This window comes from Chiloscyllium plagiosum, chromosome 42, assembly GCF_004010195.1.
Source record: "Chiloscyllium plagiosum isolate BGI_BamShark_2017 chromosome 42, ASM401019v2, whole genome shotgun sequence".
NCBI lineage: Eukaryota > Metazoa > Chordata > Chondrichthyes > Orectolobiformes > Hemiscylliidae > Chiloscyllium > Chiloscyllium plagiosum.
The window spans coordinates 15,389,836-15,410,328 of NC_057751.1; the positions used below are offsets into that span (position 1 = coordinate 15,389,836).

Sequence of the window (20,493 nt, forward strand, 5' to 3'; positions counted from 1 at the left end):
TGATTGTGGTCTTCATTCCCTATTTCCAGCTTCTCTCCCCCTCCCCCCGCCAAAATGATTTTGGCTGGATGTAGCTGAGGGAGTCAAACTACAGAAGGAAGTCATGTTAAGCTTTTATAAACTATTGATTAGACCTCAATTGCAGTATCGCATTTAATTTTCATTACCAGCCTTCAGGAAAGATATCAGGCCTTGGAATGAATGTGGAGTTTACTTGAAAGTTTAAGGGAAGGTTTAACACACATGCCCAATATCATGTGGGATTCTGATTACGAAAGTCTTGCACTGGCAGGAGAGTCAGTCACCAGAGGATACACCTCAAATAATTGGCAAAACTAATGAAGGGAGATTTTCTTTAAATGCATCAAGGTGTAAGGATCAGAAATGCATTTCTTGAAAAGACATTTGAAGCAGACCCATTATAACTTTTAAAAAGGGATTGTTACATAGTTTAAAAGACAACATTTGAAGGGTTATGGGCAAAGTTTCACCATTTTATGAACATTGTGAATCTGGCTGAATCTCTTCAGAGGTGGCAATGGATTACAACTTAGTCCCATGCAAACTGGTCAGACAGAGAACAGCACAAACTTTCTGGGTGAGCAAGCGTGCTCATCTGGAAACATTAACCTCACTTGTCCCAGTTTGTATATTGGTTCTCCTCTCAGGAGAAAGATGATGCATTTGTTCAGCGGAGAACAACTGACAGAATATGCATTACACTGAAAAAATCATTCCCATTTAAAATACTATTTAGTTTCCTGATCCTGCTGTAACTTTCCAACCTGATAACCAGCACAGATTGTGGTTCCATACACTAAGATACAAATTCATTGCAGTCTTAAAAAGAACAGAGAAGTTTATTTCCAATCCAAGGTTCAAAAATATTCAAGTCAAATATAGTACAGCACTGGAAAAGTTGCAATAGGATTTTCCAAATTAGTTATGATTTTAACATATGTTATTGTCAAGAATGAGGTAAACACTGCTTAACTAGTTCCGATCCTGAGCTGTCCAAATCAACATTAACATTCAGACTCACGATATGCTGTCACAATTTAAGTCATCCGCTTACAAAGGACAGAAATTTCCCTGTGCTGTCAGTCCCCTCCTGTACTATAACATACTCTAAGTCTTCTTAGAGTAAAAGAGAGAGAGATCCTCTGATCAATGTCGGGTATTTAAGATGCAATATTAAAGTACAAGGATTTCCGCACAATTTTTATGTGAGGAACCGTGAGGACTGTGAAAAGTACCTAGTAGCACAATGAGAAATTATGCTCTGTCTCTGATCTGCAACTGCCTGTGACCCCATCCCCTCTTTTTACCCGAGCAACTGCCGGTGAAGCCATTCACAATGGTAGAGGCATAGTATAATTTTTCTACCACACTGGTAGAGTTTTGAGGGATACAATCCTGACACTAAAAATGGTTCTCATCTAACTGTGACTTATGAAAACTGTAGGTCAACCGTGAAGCATTACTAAACTATTGAATTAACTTTGTTTTTTGTTGATAATGCCATGTCCTGGTAACTTTAAGGAAAAGGCACTTGGAGAGATTCCACAATTACAGAAGAATTTCTTTAGCTGAAACCACATCATAAAGGACATTTAAGTAATTCAGACAACAATGCCAAACTAAAATGATTCAGCAGGAAAGCTAGCGTAGCACACTAGCATGCAGTTACACTAGCATGAGATACAATCTAACACTTGTTTCCCACCCAAATCAGGAAATCTGCTGATTTGCAATCTGGGGGCATGGGGAACATTTTTGGTCAGGGTACAGATCAACATCAAAGTCACAGCAAGCAAGAAGAATCGAATGGAAGATTTATCCTTCTGTTTCTGACAGCATGGACCCAAACAGCAATGAAGTTTGAATGTGAATTCTGAAGACTTCAAACTCTTGGATCACTGCTGTACAAAGACTCCACCACCTCTCAAAGACTGAGCTCATGTCAGCAAGGCGCCTGGCACCAGCTCACATTATCTTTTGCTCTGAATTTACTGCTGATTCATGCACAGCTGTTCCACAGTTCAGTAGTGCTTCCATCAATGTCTGTCAACATGATTCGTGGACATTGCCTCGCTGACCACCAGCGAATTAATGGAGAAGCCAGACCAGAGTAGATCCTTGTTATGACACAAACATAGTCACAAAGAGCAAGTCTCATTCCAGTTTCCCTTGAGAACTGACTGCTCCTTTCTCCGCAAAGCCCTCCTGCATTCCCTAGCTCAGAAAAAAAACAAGAGCAGCTTACACTGCCACCTGCTTCTGTCTTGGTGCCCCATGTGCTGTGATGCCTTTTGACATGCGGATCTCAACTTCCAGCTATTGCCTTTGCTGAAGGAGGGTTTCAAAGTCAGGGGAACAGACTAACTTGTGTTTCACGTGTCCCAGCACCGTCATTTCTCCAGTCCGGTTCTCTCCGATTCCAATAGAAACCAGCTCCTTAAAGAAGGACAACAACAGAAATCAAGTGAGTGCAACGGTCAAGGTGGAAATTTCACAGCTGTTGCGAGGCAGGGCGGTGAGAACAAAGAGACCTTCACAATGTCCCGTCTCCAAGTGGTTCACAGCTGACACATCTGCATTTGTAATACCTCCACTGTTCCTTCTCGAAGCATACCTTGACAGCTTTCACATCCATCTGAAATGGCAGAAGGGCCCTCTATTCGCACATCTGAAAGGCAGCAGCTCCAGGAGCTCTTCCTCCTTACTACGCAGGAGTGTCAGCCCAGATTACATGCTCAAGCATTTCTGGTGTATGACTCGAACCCTTCACCTTCTGACTCAAGAGGTAGAGTGAAATGTGGGAGACTAGCCAGGTACACATTGGAATAGTCAAGCCTCGAACTAACTGACATGAGTGAGGGTTTCTGCAGCAGGTTAACGGAGACAGTGGCGAAGCTAGGTGCTGTTATGGAGGTGGGGAAATTGTGACATTAATCTTGGACATTGTGACATTAATCACACCCAAGATTGTTAACCGACTGGCTTAATCTCAGTCTGCTGCTAGTGAGAAGGAATGGAGTTTGAAGTGGGGACCAGCTTTCATAACATTTAGTGCGAGGAAATTATTCATTTTGTAACAAACTCAGTCTCACAATCATCATAGTATTCCAAAATTAACATGAGCCCCAGCAAAGCAAAATGTCTGAGCAAAACATTCAAGTTAGGGAACTCTTCTCAGGAAAAATAAAAAGCTTAGAGCGAACAACTTCCCTACTTAGGAAAACATGGGTAAAATACCTGGAGAAACGAACATGTTGTGCCCATCGTGACATCGAGGGTGACCTGTCCCAGTACAAGCTGCACTCTCCCCGACTTTCTGATCAGCAGCTTTCCGATCTGACCTTCAGTTAAATCCATCAGCGAGCAGGAATTCTCTGCCTGTTTCAGTTCCTGAAGGACATACGCACACACATACTGACTCATTATACGACAGTTCCATTAACTATATTGCTTAGGCCAAAAACAGCATCCATTGCTCCCAGCACATTAGATAACAGTTTGTATTTCTATTCCAGGAAAAATAAACAAGGAATAAACTCATTGGATTCCAAAATGCTGGAAACTGCCTTTAAAGTGCATCTTATTTCCTCTGCTTATCTTTTACATAAACCAGCCCATAAATCGTTACTAGGCATCAACTATTCCATATATAAAGCCACCTGAACTCCTCGATTAGATTTCAACATGTAATTCACTTCTGAGTTTCTGTTATTCAATATGTAAACCATGTGAACTCCTTGATTAGATTCCATTCTGTAACTTATTCATGGATATATCCTTAAACATAAATCACCTGAATTCCCCAATTAGTATCCAGTCTACTGAAACACAGTCTTGCATATCTGTTAACCTAAGTTGAACCTAGCCAAACCTCTCCCCTGGGTGTTAATATTGTATGTGAATTTCTCAATTAAATTTCAACCTTCAACTCACCCTGGATATCCCAGCACTTCATACTTTTATCACAAAACAGAACTGCAATTGGTATTTTTCCCATCCACAGCAGAATTGCTTAGATCCATTTTTTGAAATGGCTGGAGATTAACAGAGTAGCCCCTGCATTATCACTGGACATTCCCCAGTACAGACCTGAGCCTTCTCTTGCTTCAGCAGCATAGTCTGGCCATCATCAGCCTGAACCTCCGCTTTTACTGGCTTCTCATCACGTGTGGGAGCCTGGCCAGGCAGTGTGTCAGGTAGCTGCAGAAACAGAAGCTCATCATCTTTACACAGATTAAGCTCTTGCAGCAGCTCAGATACTGAAAGCTCCTTTGGCACATCCTGGATCATCTTCGTTGCACTTGGATTCGGCGACATCTGCATCTCTTTGGCAACTCCGGGTTCATCTTTAACTGAAAACAGAGCAATGATTCTAAGTGACTTTATTGTATAAATTTTAATACATAAAGCACAGGCAGAACTCTGTTCTCTAGTCAGAGCAATATATGGAAAGATTAGAAAAAAATAATTTCTGTTTTTTTTCCATACTCCATTCTTAAATGGAGCTACTCTTCAAAAACCCATCCAAATGGGGAAAGTTATGACTTAAACATCGCTGGACTATGCACTCTTGCCTCGATCAGAGTTTTGGGGTTCAAGTTCCCCTCTAGAACTTAAGCAAATTATCAAGGTTAACAGACATGGTGCAGTACTCAGGCATAGTCAGAAGTGCTGTCTTTCAGGAAGAGAAAGCAAGCATTTACCCTCTTAGCTGGCCATTAAACATTAGCTGGCCTTATTCAAACAAAGGTAGAGGAGATCTTGCTGGTCTCCTAACCATGACTCAGTGACAATACTTGGACAGCATTTCCCACACATAGATGTATGGTGATGCAGATGTTAGTATTGAACCTACTGCACAGTCCACCCCAAAGTATACCTCAAAATAATGATCTGAATAGCAAAACCACGACAAAGTGAGAACAGGAAAATGCCAATGAGAAGGCAGTGCCAATGCTGGGAACAACAACCGGTGCTAAATCCAGATGGACCTGTCAGCTACGACATTTCATAACGGAACAAAATGGATCTTGAAGAAATGTGTCAAATCTACCTTGTCTAAAAATTCTTGCTCAGTTGACCAAATACAGTTTATTCCTGGAAAAAAGGCACATTTTGTCCAAATGCTTTGTCTTGCACTCAGCAGGACAATTCACAATTCAAAGGGGGTGGAGGTGAGAAAACTTCATGACATAAGTGCACTGATTAGTTGCCAAGTGTAAGCTAGTTGGTACAGGCAGTGTCATGGAGAATGCAGCAAATAATTATGATTGACAGTTAACAGTCAGACTTTATTTAAATTTTAAACCAGGACAGTTGACTAATTAGTCAGGGCGCTGCCCTGAGATATGAACCAGTGACAGGTTGTCACCTATTTGTTGAGGTGAAAAAGGGTACAGTGTACATACATATTCTTTCTAACTGCATAAAATGGGGCACTGTGTATTACTATTTGCAGCTCACATATATATGAATGTGCCATCCTACAAAGTGGACTGACAATTTTGGTTGTCATCTTAATCCTTTGTATACTTAGGATTACACAACATATGTCGCCCAAATGCAGAATCACACCTCATGTTGGAGACTTTGTTGAAAGTATTCCAAGTGCGGGCTGATTGGATATAGTCAGTACCTTACTTCTTCAAACAACCAAAGGGAGAAGCTATTTGTTATGATCCACCAGTCTTTGGGGTTTCCAGCCTACATAGCTAGCATCACACCAACACTGAAATTCATATACCGCATTACTTCTTTGTGCAATATATGGAACTTCTTTTGGGCTCTTCAACAGCATTCATCAAGAAGGATTTTTCTAAGCAACACTCAAGTTCTGTACTACAGAACAATTTATTACGTACTGAAATAACACAAGAAGTTTTTTTTTTAAATCACCCAGTTTAGTACTCAAGGTCATGACCATGGGATTAAGAGTCCTATTAACTACCAACTGAGCTAACCAGGCAGAGTTTTAGTCTTCACAGGCAGAAAATAATTTGTTCCATTAAGGAAGGCTGTAGTCGACACCTTCATTTTCAAATGTTTTCTCAATGCATTTTCTCCTTTTAACTTTGTCATAGATTTGCCATCCATTTTGAGGAATATATCACTCATTAAACAAGGTTTTAAAACTTAACCAATGCACTTTTGCCAACTGGAATCAGGAAAAGTGATGCGAGCAGCTGTCGTGCCACCCACAACTGTTTCCGATTCTTTTCCAGTTATCAGTAGGGGTTAAGAGTGGACCAATATTTATCTAGCTACTAAAATCACCAGTACATATTATTCAGTTAAAAATCACAACACCAGGTTGTAGTCCAACAGGTTTAATTGGGAGCACTAGCTTTCGGAGTGCTGCTCCTTCATCATGACATATTATCCAGTCAGTCACATCGTCATCGGGAGAACCTTGCTGAGCATTAGGTGGCAGCTGTGATTCCTACATTATGACAGCAACAATACTTCAAAATCACTTAATTGGCTGTAAAATCACTTAAATATGTCTGATGTTAGGAAAGGCACCTTAAAATGCAAGTAATATCTTCTACACGTGGGAGGTACTTGTCACATTTGAATCTGACTGCATTCACTCAATGTCCTAATGGTGTGGTGACTCTTACAGGCTCACTAGTTCGGATAATAAAACTATTTAACAACTCATTCCCTTCCTTTCCATTCTGAAAGGCTCCTCCCAGTCTCCCATCATCACTAACTCAGTATAATTCCCACAGCCTTACATTCTCCACAACAATAGCAGTATGTGTTGTCATACTCACTTTTCACAGAGGGGACATCCACCTCCATCTTCTCCTCTTTGGTCAGCAGTGCAGGTTTCATCTCCTCATCCTCCACTTCCTCCTTGAATAGCCAGCCTGACTGTGCCAGCGGGAGCTGGACAGGCATGTTCCGGGCATCGTTTCTCAGACCAGGATCATCAATAAACTACACACAAAGAAAAGCACTCAGTGGAATGGGTAACACACAACAAAAATTAAAATAATGACTACATGAATGGCTCAGATTGAAAAGGAATGCAGAATGTAACAGAGCGAACAGTCCCTTTGGCTCCATATTACCTACAACTGAAACTGATTTGCACCAAGTTCCCGAATAGGAGTTATCTATTCTAAATTAACTAATGGCCCTGATGTCCAATTCCAGAATAATTCTTATTCAGACAAAACACTGTCCCTTCTGAAGGGCACAAGCTCTATGGTGCCACAGGTCTACTAGGTGTGTCTTGTCTAAGCACGGGACTCGATGGTAACTGTAAGCAAGGTATTCTGCCAAAAGTGTGTGAGAGGCAAACCTAACACTGGTCTTCCATTGATGCCTATACATGCCACTAGCTAACAGCTATGACCTTCTCTCTCACCTCATTGTCACCTTTGTAAAGACCAACTGTTACAGTCGAGACTAGTTAACTTGACACAGTCCCAGAATCAATCATAGGCTTCCTGATCTGCACTTGCATCGAGACACACACATTTCGTAAAATAACCTCCAATCTCAATCCCACCCATGTCCGCCATGATGTCCAAGCCCTAGATCGAAGGCACTGGAAAACACATGACTGTAGTCGCTCAAGCCGTTGCTTACGTCATCACGGTCCAGCATGCGGAGAATCTGCTTGGTTTCCTCTTCAGACTCACGCTTTTCCTTCTTTATGTTAATAATTGGGGACGTTCCAAACTCCTTCATATCCATAGAGGAATCCCAACCAGCTGTGAAGAAAAAAAAAGAGATACACCAAGAGAAAATCAGATAAATAAGAGAAATATAAAATAGATAGCAGGTCATTAATTGCTAATTCCAAACAAATTGACTGTTTTACGTGCTGTAATAATTTAGAATGTGTACTGTTTGTTCCAGGATAGGTTGGTTGGTGTCAGAGATGATGAGCTCCATTTAGCTCTAAATTATTACTGTTGGCCAAGTTTGCAGGCCATTAATTGTTCTGAGGCTACCCGAAATCACAGTGGGACAAGCAAAACCCCGAGTGGCATTTCCCTGCAATGTTCTATTCCTGCCCTTTCCACAGCAGTATTGCATAGTCTCACTAACACACGCTTCCTCTCCACAGTGTGAAGGCCAGCACAAAGTTGCAACTTGGAATGGAATATCTGAAAAGATGAGTAAAAAGATACAAGTGACAAAGGAAAGCCACCACTGAGCCCCACAGAGCTCCCCCCAACATGTACCTGTGCTGTTATACTTCATTCCTGAGCACAAATGACAGGGAGGAGGAGCAGGAACACAGTGGAGGCATCCAAGAATGAAAGCAAATAAAGCCTGTGGCCTGTCAGTGATGCCCAACAGTCTGCAGGAACTTGAACTTAATGTATTATACCTTGGTCAATTTGAACTCTAATGCTAGGGCTAGTGCAGCCCTGTGTAAAACTTGACTTAAATAGATAAGAGCAAATAACCAGCCTCTGTACTGGAATGCACTGCACCCACAGGAGTACATTCTGCAGCGCTGAAGCTCAAGGTGCGAAAGATTTATATCCATTAAACGAAGAGTAACCGTTTCCAGGAGGTGAAGAATCAATAAATAGAGGGCACACATTAAAAGGTGATAGCGAATGAACTGAGAGTCATGAAAAATCTCACAGAAAAAACAATTATGTTTTTGGACACCCAGCAGAAAGTTTTGACAACAGAATTGGATTAAATATTTAAAATATGACAAATACAAGGACCAATTGACTGCTGTTTAGAAGAGCAAGCACCAACCCAGGAGGCCAAATTGCTCCTGCTTCCTATGGTGCACAATTCTATGGATGTAAACTGAAAGCTCAATGAGTGTTCCCTTTCCTGTGTCTCACCTCTTTTCTTCATCATTTCAGCGGGTCCCTGCTCAAAGATGGAATGAGATTGAATTGTTTCGGGTCTGCCTCTTCCCCTGCCTCGTGTCTCTCTCTGGCGATCCTTGTCTCGTTCCTTCTTCTCTTTCCTCTGAGAGGCATCGTCCTCCTTTGGTCTGCAAGCAAAGCAAATTTGAGCATCAAAACATCAAGTGATGCAAGTGAGCGCTGCGAGTCAGAAACCCTCAACCAAAAGCACATCTTTCATGTGAAAGGGGACTGATGTCAGTCAGTAGGTCAGCAAGATGTGATTGACCACCTTCAGCAGCTTATGGATCTGGGTTGAGTGCATACTAGTCTTTCACCTGACACCAGCACATGCAGCAGAGGAGTAATCACAGCAGGAAATCCAGAAACTAGGTAAACTAAAAGCATCCAACATGATCTGGCATAATCTCAACCCAACATTAAATTCAGCTTCCTAACACCCATATCCTCACTGGCTGCATTTCTAATACATTATTGAAAACTACTGAAACCAACATGCTCTGAATCTCAGACTTCATCCACCCACACTATTCTCAAGTCTTGTCCTTGCCAGTATTTATCCCAGTACTAGCCAGCTCCAAGTGCTCTCTCCACACATGGCTCAGGCAGACATAGCAGAAAGCCTGTCACTACACTGTGCCACAATAATAGTTATTCTAATGCCTGAAATGCAGACATTTAACATGTATGCATTCACTTGAGAAAGATTGTGAAGGCTGTGTTAGGCATGGGTTCGAGTTAAATTTTAAACAGTTAATTTGAGTTGAGTTTTGTAATGATCAAGCATGCAAAGCATTCATATTATATCTGGTTTATCTGTGGTCAACATACATGTTATCTTGTCAGTGAGAATGACCACATGATTCAGGTCAAAAGTAAGGTCTATGGTATTAATACTGTTTCCATGAATATGACAGGTACATATTTCATACATATATATTCTACTTTGTATGCTACAGTAATGTGGTGAGGTCTAATGAGATTTCTTGTAAATATACAATGCCCAGAAAATAAATAGTGATTTATTTTGTTAACTTGTCCCAGGCAGCAGCAGTTATTGTAATTAGATTAGATTACATTACATTACAGTGTGGAAACAGGCCCTTCGGCCCAACAAGTCCACACCAACCCGCCGAAGCGTAACCCACCCATACCCCTACATTTACCCCTTACCTAACACTACAGGCAATTTATCATGGCCAATTCACCTGACCTGCACATCTTTGGACTGTGGGAGGAAACCGGAGCACCCGGAAGAAACCCACGCAGACACAGGAAGAACGTGCAAACTCCACACAGTCAGTTGCCTGAGGGGATTGAACCCGGGTCTCTGGCGCTCTGAGAGGCAGCAGTGCTAACCACCGTGCCGCCCGTGCTAATGTGAAGTCGCATTAGCAAAGGGTTCTTTTCGATAAAGTTTTGTGATGGGATTTGGAACTCTCCAGAACGTTGAGATCAATTAGACCGTGAAGATATTACTCATTAGGATATTATCCTATATATCCTTTAAGCAGGTGCCTCCATCTCAGAGGACATCTGTAAACTTAACAAACAGGAAAAATTGAGGACACCACAATTGACTGACATTGCCGGGAACCAGTCACGAGATAGAATAAGGTGATATCGTTAAGATGACCATCACACTTAAGAAACTGATTAGGAATTGGCATGCCGTGTTAACTTAAACAGATGAATTTTGTGCTGTTAATGCGTTGATAAGTTAATTAGAATTGTGCCACTGATCATGTGCTGTCTTAGCAAAGGTCATGTACAGGTCGAGTGGCCAGTTAAGGTTAACAATCAGCAATTTTTAGCAGTCCAAAGGACAGCAATAAGAGAAGACAGAAACGCTTCAGTCAAGAGATGTGTCCGGTCAGCCTGAAGTCATAAGGTGAGTGTTCCAACATGGACTGACTGAACCATTGCCTAAATTAAGCATCTTTACTCTGTCCTTGTTATGATAATTCTGTCAAACGTGTAAAAATGAACCATACCCAGAGTGGCCTTGAATTTAATCAGAACTGAAGGATCTTTTCGATTGCTTCTTTCTCAATTCTGTCTTTCTGCAATAATTTTAACTGAGATTTCAGTCAAAAGTGTGCACTCCACACCTTACAAGAATACAGTTAGGAATGTACAAGATATTCTCAGGTCTTCTTGCACAGGTATAGTCAATATCTCATTTTGTACTTTGACAAAGGAGCCTAATCTGCACCATTTTCTGATTTTGAATGTACATTCCCTTCAACTCATTTCAAAACGTGTAAATGGATCTTTCAGAGAAAATAACACTGACAATGAATGACTGTCAGACTGGGAGACTGTCACAGTTTCTACACAATGTCGGCAACCACTTGTCCCAGCAGGCATGTCAGGCATGCCGGGGGTACCAAGCTCCCCCTAGTGGATATTGTTTACCTTATGATCTGAGAAACTTTCAGCCTCTGGTGAAGTGACTCTGCAGACAAATGGAGGCCATGTGTACTGACCCACAGCTTTGCACTTGCTCCCCTAGTTCTTGTGGATAACTTACTAATTGAAACATTTTCATTACCACTAAAGTGAATTTTAAAACCATGTCACAAATTGCTTGAAGCAAACATATACTCACTCTTCCTTAACCTTCCTGCTGATGATGTTGGGAGTGAATGTTTTCTGCAAAAGAAGACATCATAATTAAACATTGCTCACATCACAGTCAATGTTACAGTTTGCGTTCAGAGAATTAAGGAGGACTTCAGCTTTAACATGCTCGAAAAGCTTGTGGAAATAAACTCACTCTCTCATATACGTTGACAGTAAGGAACAACAACTGACAAAACTCTTGCATTAAAATTTATCTTGGACCCTATTGTTTTTCAGTCAACACACTAAAGAAAATTCTATTGCCTAACCTAACTTGCAGTCACAAATTGTCACACTAACTGCGTTGAGTGTGTGGTGCTGGAAAAGCACAGCAGGTCATGCAGCATCCGAGGAGCAGGAGAATCGACGTTTCAGGCATAAGCCCATCATCAGGAATGAGGTTTGTGAGCTGGGAGGCTGAGATAAATATGGGAGGGAAGCTGAGAATGTAATGAAGATGAAGGAGAGGGTGATAGGTTGGAGAGGAGGGTTGAGCGGATAGCTCAGAAAGGTGATGGACAGATTGGGAGGGCAATGCCAATTTGGAGGCTTGGGACTTGGGTAATGTGGGGGAAGGGGAAAATGAGGCAATTGTCGAAATCCACATTGATCCCCTGTGGTTGCAGCATCCCAAAGCAGAATATGAAGTCTTCTTCCTCCAGGCATCGGGTGGTAAGGATTTGGCGATGGAGGCAGCCCAGGACCTGCACGTCCTTGACGAAGTGGGAGGGGAGGCGGACATCCATCAAAGCCATGCAGGTCCTGGGCCTCCTCCATTGCCAAACCCTTATGACTCGACGTCTGGACAAAGAACGCCTCATATTCCACCTTGGGACCCTGCAACCATATGGGATCAATGTGGATTTCAACAATTTTCTCATTTCCCCATCCCCAATATTATCCCAGTCCCAAGCCTCCAATTTCACCATTGCCCTCCAGACCTGTCCATCACCTTTCCCAGCTATCCTCTCCTGTGCTTTTCCAGCACCACACTCTCAACTCTCATCTCCAGCATCTGCAGTCCTCAACTTTCTTCACACTATTAACTGCATCAAACCAAAACTTGTCTTCAACAGATATCTCCAAGCATAATGGATCAAAATCAGAAGTGGAAACTTTGTCAAGTTAGCCCCCTTCTGGACCCACGGTGCTGCGCCACAGATCGTTCAGCCACCTCTGAAAAGATTAAATTTAAAAATTGGGAATCTGTTTTTCAGAGCACATATGATGGCACAGGTATCCATTATGCCATTAAGTGTGTATTTTTGATGAATCATCGATTGCATACAGTACTGATGAAGCATTCAGAACACTATATCCCCTGATGACTCTCTGCAGGTACAACGTTGCTCATCCCACTCCTTGTTCTAACCCCTTAGTCCTGCCAAGTTTCTCTCCTCAGGGACTTATCCAATTCCCTTTTGAAACATTCATACCACACAGTTGCCAGGCAATGACCAGCTGCGTCAAAACAGAATCTAACCATAGTCTCCCCCTAACATTCAAAGATATCACCATTACTGAACCTCCCACTATCGACTTCTTCAAGGTTCCCATTGACCTGAAGTGGAACTGGACCAGGCTTATCAATACTGTGGTTGCAAGTGCAGGTCACAGAGGCTGGGAACCCTGCAGTAACGAACTCACCTCCTGACTCCCCAAAGACCATCCATTACATACAAGGTGAGAGTCATGGGTATGACGTAATACTTCACATTGGCCTGGATGAGTGGAGCTCCTACAACACTTATGAAGCTCGAGGACAAAGCAGCCTTTGCACCACACTGGAACCACGTCCACGAACATCCACTCCTTCCACCACCCACACTCAGTAGCATTGTCCACCATACACAAGATGCACTACAGAAATTCACCAAGGCTCCTTAGACAGCACCTTCAACATGATAGTGGTTATGGGTTTAGAAGGACAAGGGCAGTAGATACACGGGAACACCACCCCCTGCAAGCTCCCCTTGAAGCCACCTCACCATCCTGACTCGAAACATATCTCTGTTCTTTCAGTATTGCATGGTTAAAAGCCTGGAACTCCCTCCCCAATGCCACTGTGGGTCTACCTACAGCAACTTGACTGCAGCGGTTCAAGTTGGCAATCTACCACCACCTTCTCAAGTGTCATGAATGCTGGTCCAGCCAGCGATGTCCACATTACAGGAGTGAACTTTTAAATAAATTTTTTTTTTTGAAATCCTTTGATTTTGCTTCCACCACCCTCAGGTAGCACATTCCAAATCCTACCCATTCGCTGAACAAAACAGGTTCTACTTTATGTCTCCATGGCTTCTTTTACCAATCACTTTAAATTCACATTCACTGGTTGTTGACCCTTCCCCCAAAGTTCTCCTCATCGAAACTGTGCAGATGCCTCATGATTTTGAGCACGTAATCAAATCTCCTTTCGACGTTCTTGTCTCTTAAGGACAATAGTTTCTTCAATCTATCCACGCAACTGAAACCTCTGATCCCTGTAACTACTCATAAATGTATTCTGCATCTTCCTTAAAGCCTTAATTCTACACTGCAGTGCCCAGGACTGGACACACTTCCCCAGGTGAGGCCAAACCAGTAATTCATAATTTCCTCCCTGTTCCTTTCATCTATGCCTCGATTTACAAAGCTGATGCCCTTTTAACCATTTTATCAATTTGTCATGCTAACTTCAATGGTTTTAGTATGTATAAAATGCTTAGGCTTTTGGACAATGAAAGGTGATCTCACTGAAACCTGTAAAATACTTAAAGGGATGGATGGGGTAGATGCAGCTAAGACGTTCCCCTGATCAGGAAGTCAAGAACTAAAGTGCAGAATTTTTAAAAAAAGGAGGATGCCATTTCGGAGGGAGATATGTAGAATTTCTTTTCATTCAGAGGGCTGTGAATCATTGGAATTTTCTATTCACAGGGCCTATGGAACTGGAGTCTTTAAAAGTGTGACACAGAGTTTGATAGATTCCTGGTAACCAGTGGCGAGGTACAAGGCTGTATTGCAAAATGCTTATTTAAAAAGAGAGCGAGCCGTTAACTAGTAACCTGATAACCTTGTGTCCAGGTGAGTTGAGGGCTTCCCTGTGCCATACACACTGATATGATTTAGCCAGGTTGCATCCGTTAGAGCGCCATTAGCCATGTCAAATTGTAAATGATCATCCAGTTGGAGCATGGAGGAGCACCATGATGCGTGTCAACTCCTTGCGGCTTATTTCTGTATAAATTTCACAAGGCACACTGTTACTGGCAGAGAAATAATTGTCATCGATTCCCCTGCCAGGTGGGATTGAAGTGTACCATTCCTTCAGAGAAATAGAAATAGAAATGCGATAGGCCAATGCAGTGTCGGTATCGTCGGAAATCAACCTTCAGATGGTTCCCATTGAAATAAAGTACAAGTCATGGATCAGTGTGAGGTGTACAAGATAATGAGAGGCATAGATAGAGTTGATAGCCAGAAACTTTTTCCCAGGGCAGAAATTGTTAACATGAGGGGTCATAGTTTTAAGCTGTTCGGCAGAAAGTATAGAGAGGATGTCAGAGGCGGGTTCTTTACGCAGAGAGTTATGGGAGCATGGAATGCGTTGCCAGCAGCAGTTGTGGAAGGGAGGTCATTGGGGATATTTAAGAGACTGCTGGACATGCATATGGTCACAGAAATTTGAGGGTTCATACATTAGGTTTACCTTACATGAGGATCAATGGTCAGCACAACATCGTGGGCTGAAGGGCCTGTTCTGTGCTGTACTGTTCTGTGTTCTAAGTCCAACTCCAGAATGAAACGAGGGAAAGACCAGCACAGCGAGCTTATCAAACAGCTTCACCCTACACAGTACATTACCAGTTTGACTCCTCGCATCTTTTCTCATTAGAAAATTGCTGACGATTCCAAGGTGCGATAAATAGCATTCAAAAGACTCCTGGGCCACTTAAACATAGGTTTTGCCGTCAACAGTCTGCTCACTTCCTTATGCAAAACATGTTTTGACAACATGACGATTGAACTAATTTCTTTTTGCATAGTTGTGTGTTTGAATTTGAAGCCTTAACGAGTGTGGTCACTGTGGCAACACAAGAAATCGGGCAGCTCATTTGTGCACAGCAAGCTTCCATAATCAGCAATGAAATAAACTACCGGGTAATCTGTTCCACTGGTGAGGGATAGATATTGTCTCAAAAGGTTCCATTCTAGCTATTTTGATTAAGAGCAGGAACGATCTCCAAGGGTAAACTGGGCTTTGATTTAACTCAAAAGAAAGTGTGTTTAACAGTGCAGCACTCCCTCATCAGCAACACTGGAAAAGGATAGGCCATTCAGAATATCAACTAGAAGAAAGTGAGGACTGCAGATGCTGGAGATCGAGAGTGGAGAGTGTGGTGCTGGAAAAGCACAGCACATCAGGTGGAGCAGGAGAATCAACGTTTCATTGCTGATGAAGGGCTTATGCCAGAAATGTCGATTCTCCTGATCCTCGGATGCTGCCCGACCTGCTGTGCTTTTGCAGCACCACACTCGTAACTCATTCAGCATATCAAGCCTGCTCATCCATTCAATTGGATCATAGCTGATCTTCTCCCTCAATGCTGCTTTCCCAATATCCCTGATGCCATTAATATCCACATTCTTCCACATCTCAGTCTTAAGTGGCCTAAACCCCATCCCCTTATTTTGAGACTGTAAGCTTTGGTCCTAAAACTTGTAAGCCAGGACGGATATTACTTTTACATTCACCTTGTCACACCTTGTTAAGAATTCTCCAAGTTTCAGTGGAGAAACTTCATTTTTCAAAACTCAAGAACATGCTGCATCTCCTCTACACTCACCCTATGGCAAGTATATTCTGTACGTATACAGAATACTGTACACAAAATGCCAGCTGTGATCTCACCAAGATTCTAGACAACAACAGCAAGTAATCTATATCCCTGTATTCAAACACCGTGGAAATTAAGGCCAACATATCATTTGTCTTCCTCATGACGAGCTGCACCCATGTACAGAGGAACCTCGATTATCCAAATGTCAATTATCCAAATTTCGGATTATCCAAAGGAGATCTCAAGGTCCCGATAGAAACATTACATCAAAGAGGTGTTTCCAACACTGATGGCGTCTTTTGTTTACAATGACTCAAAACGAACTCAGCTTACTGAAATGCTGCCAAGAACAGTCCTGGACATTAATGGGAGCCCAGGCACCGTCTCCAGATGATTGTCCGCTCATCCCCTCTCTCTCTCCCCCCAGACACTTTACCTGGAGTTCTACACAGGCGTGCATCCTGAATCCCCCTTCCCCAGATAATCTCTCCAACATTGTCCTGTACAGGGCAAAGGTGGAACTGTCAAAAAGTTGCTGTGAAAAGGTGTGTGCACGTGCGATTTGGAAATTCACCCCCAAAAGACAGCAGCAGTCTTACTGTTGGTGTCCAGTATGGCTGCCCAGTTTCCGGTGGTGGGGTGGGGTGGAGTGGGGTGGGGTGGGGTAGGGTAGGGTGGGGTGGGGCCGGGGAGAGATGTCGGACGGGAAGGGGGCAGTCCCATACTGCTGCCTTGTTCCTGAACGGGGAGCACACTTAGCAAGTGCTTGCTGCATCAACCCCATTGAACTGATGGGTGGAAGGGGCAGCAGGCTTCAGCAATACTGCAGGTCCCTCACACAGAATCAAACCCTGAGACAGAGAGAGGGAGCAATGCAGGCAGAGCGAGGAAAAAGGAAACTTCGGATGACTCCGAGCCCCAGAGGAGAGGCATTGAATCAATTAACCGAATAATCAATTAACCGAACAAAAGTGTGCCCGCCCATCTCGTTCGGATAGTTGAGGTTCCTCTATACGAGCTTTTGATAACTGATTAACAAGGGTGTCAAGATCCCTTAAACACCAACGCTCCCCAAACGTTCACCATTTAATACAAGTGTTTTTGTGCTTTTTCTACCAAAGTGGATAACTTATTTACACTATATTGCATCGGCCATGCTCCTGTTCAAAGATCAACTCTCATTTAATCTCGTCCTTTCTCACTTGCTTTTCCTTCTTGCCTTTCCTTCCGAAAGGGTGAATGTCCTTGAAAATTCTGTTCCCAGTCTTGGTCACCCTGTAACCACATCTCTGTCATAGCAATGAAACCACATCCATTTATCTCTACTTGCGCCTTCAAATAATTAATCTTGTAGGAGGTGCTGTGTGCATTCAGATGGAGTGCCCTTACTTTGGTCTTTTTAACCTTGTTCTGCATTATTCTTTTGATGCATGTCTCTGCTAATCTGTTTTCTAAACTTTGCTCACTATTTTTCTACTATCTATTATCAGTTTTGATCCTCTTCATTCGAAGCTGTCTCTCGGGATTTGTATCGCTTGGCAAATCTAAGTTAAACACTCTCCTACATCACCAACAAATCTCTGAGGATTCTACTCCCTACCATATCAAGGTAAAAACCATCCATTTTGCACAGGTCTCACCTGCCACAGAAAAAGTCCCTATCCTTCAAAAATATGTCCTTCCTCCAACATCAATCTTCCACCAAAACATTGCATCGCGCAATCCTCCTGTTCTTCCTGCCCTGAAAATACACAGCCTCGGCACCGGCTCCCCAAGACGGTGCAGCGCAGCCTGGGCACTGGCTCCCCAAGACAACTGCAGCACCCGCAGAGCACAATGTTCCCTCAATATGAAAGCAGACTGCCATTTTAAATTATGCAAACAATGTCTCTGTGTTCGGATTTGAGCCCGCAACCTGCTGACTCAGAGGTGAGTGTGTAACCTGCTAAGGCAAGGGCTAACAATTATATTTAAAAAACTGCACTAAGAGTGGTGGAGGGGAAAGCTTGTACAAGTCCGCACAAAGAAGTTCTTGAGCTGCTGCGGTACTGCCCGACCGACGCTCAGCACTGCAGCCAATCACAGTCCAGCTCTAATGAAACCTGTTCTTGAATCCGAGAATCCCTAGTGTGGAAACAGGGCCAAATGGCCCTGCAAGTCCACACCGACCCTCCAAAGATTGACCCACCCTGACCCATTCCCCTACAACTCTACATTTACCCCGAAATAATGCACCCAACTTATACAGACCTGAACACCATGGGCAATCTGGCATGGCCAAGTCACCTGACCTGCACATTTTTGGAATGTGGGAGGAAACCAACGCAGACACGAGAACGTGCAAACTCCACACAGAGTCAACCGAGGCCGGAATCAAACCTGGGTCCCTGTGAGGCAGCAGTGCTAACCACTGAGCCACCGTGCTGCCCCTTTTTTTTTTAACATTACGCATGACCTTCCCTGGGGACCTCAGTTGAGCTATAAGCAGAAAGTTTGAATACAACATCTTACCCTGCCGTGAGTTAATTGGTGGCTGGGTACAGGAGGCTGCAAAATGACCATTTGCCACTCTTATACCTTCTTGCCTGATTAGCTGTGCTCTCCAGCTCCCAGTCTGCTCCTGAGGACATGGGGCATGAATGCCCAAAGTTCCTTCACTCACTTTTTGTTCTAGAATCCCTACTGTGTGGAAACAGGCCATTTGGCCCTGTGCTTCATGTTCAGCCTCAGTCCAGTGAGCAGCTCTAATATCCAATATTGGGAACTAGCTCCAAGTGCTGCAAACCCAAAATAAGAACAGGCAATGTTGTCAACACACAGTCAACATCAAACAGACTAAAAATTAACAACTAAAATGCAAACCTTGCTGCTCCTTTTAAGCGTACCCTGCAATGCATTTACATTCCGTGCTGAAAAAAATAACATTCTCTCAAACATAGAACAGTATAGCCAGTACAGGCCCTTCAGCCCTCGATGTTGTGCCTACCTTTTCCCTACTCTAAGGTCACACTGACCTACCCTTCATTGCATTACCATCCGTGTGCCGATCAAGAGTCGCTTAAATGTCCCCAATGTATCTGACTCTACTACCATTGCTGCAGTGCATTCCATGCACTCTGTCTAAAGAATCTACATCTTACATCTCTTCTAAACCTTCCACTAATCTCCTTAAAATTGTGTTCCCTCGTGAAAGCCATTTCCACTCTGAGAAAAAATCTCTGGCTATCCACGCTATCAATGCCTCTCCTCATCTTGTACACCTCTGTCAAGTCACCTTTAGATTAGATTACATTACATTACAGTGTGGAAACAGGCCCTTCGGCCCAACAAGTCCACACCGACCCGCCGAAGCGAACCCACCCATACCCCTACCCCTACATTTACCCCTTACCTAACACTACGGGCAATTTAGCATGGCCAATTCACCTGGCCCTGCACATCTTTGGACTGTGGGAGGAAACCGGAGCACCCGGAGGAAACCCACGCAGACACGGGGAGAACGTGCAAACTCCACACAGTCAGTCGCCTGAGGCAGGAATTGAACCCGGGTCTCTGGCGCTGCGAGGCAACAGTGCTAACCATCCTTCTTCACTCCGACGAGAAAAGCCTGAGCTTCCTCAACCTGTCTTCATAAGACATGCCCTCCAGTCCAGGCAGCATCCTTGTAAATCTCCTCTGGACTCTCTCTGAAGCTTCCACGTCCTTCCTATGATGAGGCGACCAGAACTGAACACAGTATTCCAAGTGTGGTCTAACCAGGACTTTACACGCTGCAGCTCTTAAACTCAATCCCCCACGAATGAAAGCCAACACACCATATGCCTTCTTGATAATCCTATCAACTTGGGTGACAACTTTGAGAGACCTATGGACGTGGACCACAAGATCCCTCCGTTCCTCCACACATCCTGCCTTTAACCTGTATTCTGCATTCAAATTTGACCTTCGAGAGTGAATCACTTTAACACTTTTTCAGATTGTACTCCCAAGTGCCACGTATCAGCCCAGTTATGCATCCTGTCAATGTCCCGTTAGCAACCTGCAAATGTCCTCCATGCTATCTACCACTCCTTCAACCTTGGTGTTATCTCCACCCAGAATCACAGAATGGTTACAGGACAGGAGGCCATTCAGCCATTTCATGTCCATGCTGCCCCCCCAACGAGTGA

The 20,493-nt window shown here is 43.4% G+C and overlaps 1 protein-coding gene across 1 annotated transcript; it reads right to left on the minus strand.

Moving 5' to 3' along the window:
• Window positions 1-841: 841 nt before the first annotated feature.
• On the minus strand, window positions 842-11,595 carry polr3d (polymerase (RNA) III (DNA directed) polypeptide D). Its single transcript, XM_043681595.1, has 7 exons — window positions 11,488-11,595; window positions 8,850-9,004; window positions 7,621-7,745; window positions 6,798-6,963; window positions 4,111-4,373; window positions 3,259-3,411; window positions 842-2,457 (listed from the first exon to the last, which is right to left on the minus strand). Exons 2-7 carry the CDS (start codon window positions 8,863-8,865, stop codon window positions 2,338-2,340), a joined length of 843 nt encoding a protein of 280 aa, XP_043537530.1. The 5' UTR covers window positions 8,866-9,004; window positions 11,488-11,595; the 3' UTR covers window positions 842-2,337.
• Window positions 11,596-20,493: the final 8,898 nt, after the last annotated feature.

Coding starts and splice junctions, on each gene's coding strand:
- polr3d (XM_043681595.1), bottom strand. Junction 4,374..6,797: donor GGATGTCCCCTCTGTGAAAA/GTGAGTATGACA, acceptor CTCTGTTTTCAG/TTAAAGATGAACCCGGAGTT. Junction 3,412..4,110: donor TGAAGCAAGAGAAGGCTCAG/GTCTGTACTGGG, acceptor TATGTCCTTCAG/GAACTGAAACAGGCAGAGAA.